Below are 8,826 nucleotides of genomic sequence, written 5' to 3'. Positions count from 1 at the left end.
ATATAAGATCTGTCGCTTAATTTATTAATAATGTTGATTTCTGATAAATTACTTAAATTGTTAAACTTAATGTGATAATCACCAAAGAATTTTACTAACTAGCTATTTATATAAAACAAAATTGTACATTAAATAAATATGTAACCTTAGTTCATAAATATGTCAGATATAATAAACAAAAGTTATATAGTTGAATATTAAACACTTTAATTTAAAGTGTGTACATTAAATATGTGTAATTTCTGCGTCTTAGCTTTAGTTTTTATTAATTGTTATGCATAATTGCTTTAATTTAAACCTCTTTACAAAAATCCTTACTTAGTAAGTAAAAAACTTCTTTATCGTATGTAGGAGATACCTAGTGACCATTATTACAGCTTTCTCTGATGATGCCTATGAAAATAGGCAAAATATATTGGAAATAGTAAAAAGAGTATACTTTGTCTATCAGCTGTTTACAGAATTATATCCTCGCTTTGCATTTACTTTATTCCTAATTTCGGCACATCAATCACATCTTTGTTTTTGTTTCCAAAGCCCCTAGTCCTGCATATACTACCTTATATCCTTTCTTGTATTGACGCACATGTGCCTTATAATCACCTTCTCTTGTGACATTCTCCTCTGATAGAATATTAGTACTCCTCAGTACAGCTAATAATTAATCATAAAAAGGTCTTATTTTATTCTCACCCAGACTGATTTAAAAAGCGTTCAACGCTTATTACTCAAGTATAAATAGTCATTATTGTATCACTTTTTCTTACAACTACTTCTACGTTATTTTTTACTTCTCTATCAAAAACTATCAGCATTTCTCTATCAGCAGTAACTTCTACAAAATACTGTCATAAAAAATGGCTTAAAGGCCATAGATTTAATCAAATTAACTTCCCTGGACTACTCGTTTGACGACCTACTTGCTACTTACGTAGTCTTATTTACAAAAACTTTTCCACTTTTCTCTAAATTAAACTCCGTAGGTAGCAATTTTTTACAAGAACTTTTTGTTCACTAATTCCTTTCTTAAAGTTAAAATTAAATGCGTTTTCTTACACATTTCATACTACGTTTCTTCTATTTTATAAAGCTGCTGATAATAGTGATATTGGAAGGCATCCTGGATTTTATTAAATAAACTAGCTGACCCGGAAAACTTTGTCCCGCAATATTTGGTTGCCATCAATACTATCTTCTTCTTCTTCTTCTTCTTAGTCGTTGACCTGATGCAGGTATGAGGTGGGAGATCTACCTCTATTTCTTTTGCCTTCTACTTTTCCCTGGATGGTAAGATTTTTAAGACCATTTCTTCGAAGCACATGTCCAAAATAGCTTATTTTTTGTTCTGATATTTGTGTTCTTAGTCTTTTCTTTATGTTTAGCTGGTCCAGTATGGATTCATTTGTTCTTCGGGCCACCCATGGTATTCTCAGCATTCGTCTCCAGCAGTATATCTCAAATACATCTATGTTCTTTTTGTCTTTCTTAGTAAGGGTCCAGCATTCCGATGCATAAGTAAAAACTGGAAAAACTAGACTTTTTACTAGTCTCATTTTTGTATCGGTAGTTATTTCATGGCTTTTCCAAGTTTTTGTTAATTTTGCCATAGCGCTTTTTGCGATTGCTGACCGCCGCTTTATTTCTTCAGTACAGCCTCCTTTGTTGGTTATTAATGAGCCCAGATACACAAATTTATCTACAACAGCGATATTGTTTATCATGACCAGATGATTTTGATTGTTGTTAGCTCTGTCAATTATCATGATTCTCGTTTTGTCTCTGTTTATTTTAAGGCCCATCGTTAAGCTTACGTCTTCTATCCGTTGTAGCAGGTGAATCAATTCAGCTTCAGAACTAGCGAGGATAGTAGTATCATCTGCATATCTCAAGTTGCAAATCTTCTTCCCGCCAATGGTGATGCCACCGTTTCAGTCCTCAGTAGCTTTCCGCATTATACATTCACCATAGATGTTAAATAGAATTGGGCTTAGTATGCAGCCTTGTCTCACGCCCTTTGTGACCCTGAAACTATCGGTTAGTTCCCCATTTATTCTAACTCTGGCATAATTGTTATTGTACAGGCTTTTAATTAGCAGTATCAGATGATTGGGGACTCCCATTTCAGACAATACCTGTTGTGATGTTGAATTCTCCGGATTTTTCTACAATCTGCTTAAGACTAATGCTCAAATCTACAATTTTTTTACAATACTGTCTTAAGACATGTTAAATTTTAAACTTTTGTTTTCTATTTCTGTTGAATATTTATATTTATTTTTGGTTAAGGAAGAATTAACAAGATAATATTTAAACATAAAGTAATTAATATACAAAACCTAAAATTATAATATGAGTCTATTATTCACCTGCATCAGTGTAAAATAATGTGTATTTACATCAACCATATACTTTAAAATCTTTCACAGAATCCCGCCTTCAGGATAAAACCCCAAGTCTGCAGTTTAGTTCTATCAGTGATTTAGTTTCTAATAGAGGACAATGTACGAGTTACATCAGTGCCGGGAGTGTTAAAGTTAACCAAGCTGAGGACGTTATTTTAAACGTAACCAGTCTCAATTTTTTAACAAGTTTAACAACGACAAAGTACACCGAAGTTTGTTTCGTGCTTGGTACGGTACAAGCAACCGCACGAAGCAACGTCCTGGTAAGAGGAGTAGTGATTGTAGAGACGATTTACAAAGCTGGATCCCTGAGCGTTTTCGACATATTTTCCTTCAACTTCTCGGTGAGAGCGAGAAGGGTTGGAGGTAAAGATGAGACGATGAAGTCCTAACCGAGCTTCGGGTGAGGGCATGTGCGTCAGGGACAGGTAAAGTCAAAGTGGTTATTTGAGAAAGTTTATTTGACCCATTTTGTATGGTTTATTATATTTCAAAGACTTTAAAGTTTATTTTATATACAATTATTTTTCTAAGCGTGTTGTAAATATAAGACCAATATCAAAATAACAAAAGGAGATCAATAATCGTGGAGAAAATATTTCAAAAAATTCCAACTGCATAATCACCTGAACGGAGTGCCCTTAAAGGGAAAATTTGTAAAATTTAAGGTTATTACAAAATGAACCAACCAAAATAAAATAATAATAAATTAACACATGAACTACCTGCCTCACTAAGTTGTTTGAGTCTAGCGAAGATTCGAATTATAATATGTATTACCCAAACATTTTAGACAAAATTATGTGGTCATTGCCGTGAAACAAACTGAGAAAAGATCATAGTAATGTAACGTCCTGACTAATTGTTACTTTAGAGATATATAAGAGGCCTATGACTATGTTGAATCTAACAAAGTAAATCTCCTAGTAAACAAGCAAAACTTACTGCCAGTTCTTATTAACACAATTAAAATATATAACGCAGAAACAATATTCAGACCTAAATTAACTACAGACTAACAAAACATGTATGGACTGAGAAAGACATACGTTAGAACGATTCTGTTTTAAGTTGTTCTTTTATAAACTATATAGTCATTATGAACGAGATTATTAACCAGGTTCGAAGTACAGGTATCGGACAGATCGAAGTACAGATGTATATATATATATATATATATACATCTGTACTATATACTTATGTGCTATATAGATGATACATACATACTTACATACTTATGTGCTATATAGATGATACTATTTTGTTAGTAGAAGGTGATTAATATCTGCAGAGACGTTCAAATAAATATAATATTAGTAAACAGTATAAAAAATATTAGGTTTATATTGACTAAAAAAAGTATTACTACTTACAAATACTAATGCTGTGGATATACAAAAGTCCAAATTATCTAGAAGTAACCAAATAGACCAAGCCAATTTAATATCTAATGGAAGAACGAAGAAAACATAAAGTAAAAGACCTGAATAAATACAAATAAATTCAGAAAAACATCAGAAAGAAAATTCGAGAGGCAAATCAGAAGTGGCACTTCGGCAGATGCAATGAAATACAAGATCTGTATAAGAAGTGTAATAGCTTTAATTAACACAAAAAAATCAAAGAAATGACGGGCTCTAGAAAAACCACAAAAAGAAAGATCCTTAAAAATTACAAAGGAGATAATATTACTGATATGAAGGAAAGACTGTGTCGCTGGACCAATTACATTCAAAAGCTATTTAATGATGTAAGAGAAGAAATATCATCACCAATATTACCGGACCACCAATATTACGGGAAGAAGTCATCCATGTCATCAAAATCACAAAAGAGACTATAGTTGATGTACCTATCGACTTATTAAAACTCACTGATGAAGCTGTAACGGTTGAACTCTTTAATATAATATATTAAACTACCACAATCTCCAGGCAATAGCCGCAATCGACATTTGTGGCCATAACCAAAAAGTCAAGTGCAATATCCTGCTAAGATCACAGAATAATAGCTTTAATGAGTAATACACTTAAAACATTTTTAAAAATAATACACAGCAGAATTGCTAAAACTCTTGAATATGAAATTAGTGACAAACAATTTGGCTTTAAAAATGGTGTAGGCACAAGAGATGCTTTGTTTGGCTTGAATGTGCTTGCTCAGAGATGCATGAATATGAATCAGGACATGTACTTATGTTTTGTAGATTTTGAAAAGGCATTTAATAAGGTTCAACATAAAAACTTAAAAGAAATAGAAATATTAAAAAGCAAAAATATTGACAGTCGTGATATGAAAATTACATCTAATCTATATTGGAATAAAACTGCCAAGGTAAGAGTTGACAACCAGAACACCCGAGATATCAAAATACAGAGAGGAGTCCGCCAGGGTTGAGTGCTGTCACCAATACTGTTTAATATCTACAGTGAAGCGGTATTTGAAGATGGTCTGTCAGATTCAATAAAAGGTGTATCTCTAAATGAAGTTTTGAATAACTTTTACTAATAACTAAACTCATAATTTACAGGACGTAATGCAAAGACTTAATGAATGCTGTCATGTTTACGCACTAAGGACGAATTTGAAAAAAACTAAATTCATAATTATGACTAAATCAGCAGATGCAAACATCGAATTGATTGTTGAGGATACTGATATTGAGATTGTGGATACCTGCAAATACTTAGGAACATGAATAACTTCAAAACATTAAATGTAAACCAAACCAAAGAAATTAAGACACGTGTTAAAATAGCACGTGCATCATTCATTAAACTTAAAAAGTTTCTTTGTTGTCGGAATATAAGGTTAGGACTACGTCTAAAAATGCTTGGATGTTACGTATTCTCTACCCTTTTTTATAGTCTGAAAGAATGGACAATAAAAAAAAATAAGTTGCTCACATTTTTGTGTTACAGAAGAATCCTACGAATATCATGGACTTAAACAATGCCAAACGCAGAAGTTACCAGAAGAATAGGAAATAAGGCTGAAATAATATTGGCTATCCAAAGAAGAAAACCTAAGTACTTAGGCCATCTTATGAGAGGGTAAAGATACCCACTATTGCAGCTTATTTTGCAAGGCAAAATTTGAGGAAAGCGAAATGTGGGAAGACGAAAAATATCGTGGCTTAAGAACTTTAGGGAATGGTTTGAATGTAGTAGTGCAGAACTATTTAGAGCGGCAGTCAACAGGGTTCGCATAGCCATGACAGTTTTTAACCTTCGATAGAAGACATAACTTAAAGAAGAAGAATAGCGGTATGTCTACAATATAAAATCGTATGATTGCTCAAGCTTTTTATGATGAGCCAATAGGAATAAAGGCAACTGCATTGTTGACCAATTGGCTAGGAAGGCGGCAGGACTAAGACTCTTAGGACTTGGGAATCTGTTTAGTTATCAACAATAGCGGAAATTGTTAAATATCACTTCTATATGCAAACCGAAAAAAGATGGGAAGAAAGGCAATGATGTAGACTTACCAGAGTAACACTAAGTAACCTTGAAAAGACAGCATCAAAGAACTACTTGAGAATGACCAGGAAAAACCTATGCTTGACAGTTGGTTTTTCAACTGGTCGTTGTCAACTAAGCTAGTAACTGGGGCTAGTAGACACACCTCTATGCAGAAAGTGTGAACGAAAAGACGAAACTGTAGATCATGTCCTATGTGAATGCCTGGAGTTATCGTTAATACGAGAGTTAGCATTCGGCGAGTCCCTACTCTACAGATACAGATACTGGAGGTGTGCGATCACTAAGCCAAAAAGTTCTCTATTCTGCGCCACTCTTAATAATTGTTGAACTTTGATGCCCTTTTAAGTTCTAATATTGCAAAGCTAATATATGGTTGCGATAGGGATGTATATTGTCCCCATTTTTATTCAATACATATTCAAAGCACATTATGAATCTAGCGCTAACGGACATAGACGAGGGAGTACTTATAAACGGAGAACGACAGTCTTAACGGTCTGCAGATACTTGTCTCCAGGCTGGCAGAAGTAAGTAGCAAGTTTGGACTTGATTTTAATATCAAAAAAACCAAATACATGGTTATAAGTAAAAATAGGATACCACCTGATCAATCACTAGTTAACAAACAACCTTTAACACAAATAACCAACTTTTGTTATCTGGGTGCAAACTTAAATGAACCGTGGGACCAGTGAGAAGGCAAGATCAGCTTTCGTCAAAATGAAAAAAATCTTTAACAGCCACGATATAAAATTGGAAATAAAAGTTCGTTTACTAAAATGCTACGTATTCTCCGTTCTTTTATATGGCGTGGAGTCATGGACCTTAACTGAAGCATCACTGAAGAGACTCAAACCATTTGAGATGAGGTGCTATAGACGCATATTAAGGATTTTCTGGATAGACAGAGTTACCAACGAAGAAGTGCTACATAGAATGGGTAAAGAGCGCGAACTAGTCGTAACCATAAAATCTCGCAAACTAGAATACCTGGGCCATATAATGCGCAATAAAAAACGATATAACCTACGGACCATACTTCAAGGTAAAGTGCATGGAAAAAGAGGTGCAGGACGAAGAAGAATATCCTGGCTGCATAACCTGCGAAAATGGTTTAACTTAACCACTACCGGACTTTTCAGGGCAGCAGTCAACAAAGTCAGAATAGCATGTTAGTGTCCAACATTCGTAACGGATAGGCACCATAAGAAGAAGATTATATGGTTATTCTGCCTACTACAATTTGGCCCTCTATTTTCTCTGTTATTATTAGTCGTAGCAGGTAATTTTTGTCATTTCCCAGTATCTGGCATAGATACTAGGTCTTGGTTTTTCTAATTATTGTCCTAAGTTCTAACTCTCTGTTTCTGGTATAAGTACTGTTGGATTCATAATGTGTTAACGGAATATAATTACATAAAATTTTATTTGCAGATATAACGGTTAGAAAAATACTAGTATATAAAATATTCCATAAAGAGATAAAATAAATTTTTCGCCTTGGCTGAATTAAATTTTATTGTGTTGTCAGGGCATATTTCTTCTTTAGAAAATCAGATTTATATTTAAGTGCGAAAGTCATAACCATATAAAATTCATTTTATACTCAAATACTTAACAGCTGGTATTATACTTTTTTCAGATTTACACTTTTCAGAACATTTAATTATAAATTATTAAATTTTCTAACTTTAATTCATATAAAGTGCTTAGGTCTCTTCTCAAAGTTTTATAACTATATAATTAAAGTATGTATAGTTAAATATAGTTAAAAAACTGTAAAACTTAATTTATTAAATGTTTAAATAACTGAACTGAGTAACCTGTTTATAGATTTTGTAATGTTTTAGCGATGCAATTAATAAGTATTATATAATGAATAACATGACAGGTTTTATATCATTATTTAAAGTTGCTGTGTCAATCAGTAAATTTGTATATTTCCATGCAATTCTGTCGTATAGGGAAGACCGGGGGCAGTTGTGAGATGGTACAGTTGTAACACTAGCCATAATATTCATTGTTAATTCAAATTTGGCGCCGCTTTGTGGTTGATGCGGTTGACATAATAGAGGCGTAGTGCTGTAAATAAAGCACGCCAATTGTGGTAAAATTTATACATAGTCAAAAAGAAAGAGAAACCAACACACTTACCTTTTATTGTCGCTTTACATTATTTTTAGAATAATCTTATTATTTATCAAAAAAAAGGAAAATTATGAGAGACTAATAAACAAATAATTGCTAAAAAATTAACAATTTTTATTTCTTAAAAGTTCAGCCAAGTAAAAGTTAATATAGAATGTCAACATATTTGGAAAATAGACATAAATCAAACAAAGCAAATAGCAAGAATCAAAAACGTAAATTTAGACAAATCAGGTTTTAAATAAATATTCCTGAAATAAGATAAAATGCATTTATAACTGTGTAAAGGTGAAGTGTGAAATTAAATAGTAAAAAGGAAAAGACAGTTAAGATTTGATTTCACGTACAGGGCGCCTGCGCATCCGCTTATACGTATTTCGGCCTAATAGGCCTCATCAGAACGGTTTTCACAGTCGCTCTGAACGTGAAAATAAATCTTTTCTGTCTTAGGAAGCAACTCTAACATGGCTCCGTATAGACGCAAATAGCGACATCTGATAATAAAATCCGTAAACTAATTTTCGAAACCAAATTCAGAATTTCGCTTTATACTGTGCCTTCTAAGAATTGCAAGGCAAAACAGAAGTTGATAAAGATATTATTAGAGACATGGGGAATCTAAAAATTGCATTCCACAACAAATCTCCTTAACTAAGCAAAATTCTTAGCGAATTGGTTTCTAGTACTCGTACAGAGTATATCGGAATAAAAATATATATAAATAATAAAAAGATGTTATCTAATAACATCTTTATCAACGTCTGTTTTGCCTTGCAATTCTTAGAAGGCAC

The 8,826-nt window shown here is 32.8% G+C and overlaps 1 protein-coding gene across 9 annotated transcripts in view; it reads left to right on the top strand.

Annotated features, from left to right (window-relative positions):
- Nucleotides 1–2,798: 2,798 nt before the first annotated feature.
- The window catches only part of dlg1 (MAGUK family member discs large 1), a 1,569,679-nt gene continuing 1,563,651 nt past the window's right edge, over nucleotides 2,799–8,826 (top strand). For all 9 annotated transcript variants that reach the window (XM_072523856.1, XM_072523863.1, XM_072523859.1 and 6 more), the window contains exon 1: nucleotides 2,799–2,830. In XM_072523856.1, coding sequence (XP_072379957.1) covers nucleotides 2,814–2,830 — 17 coding nt within the window. In that variant the 5' untranslated portion in view covers nucleotides 2,799–2,813. The remainder of the gene's footprint in view (nucleotides 2,831–8,826) is intronic.

The sequence above is a fragment of the Diabrotica undecimpunctata genome, chromosome 2, assembly GCF_040954645.1.
Source record: "Diabrotica undecimpunctata isolate CICGRU chromosome 2, icDiaUnde3, whole genome shotgun sequence".
In the NCBI taxonomy this organism is placed as follows: domain Eukaryota; kingdom Metazoa; phylum Arthropoda; class Insecta; order Coleoptera; family Chrysomelidae; genus Diabrotica; species Diabrotica undecimpunctata.
The sequence above is the reverse complement of the archived record's forward strand: the minus strand, read 5'-3'. Positions and strand labels throughout refer to the sequence as shown.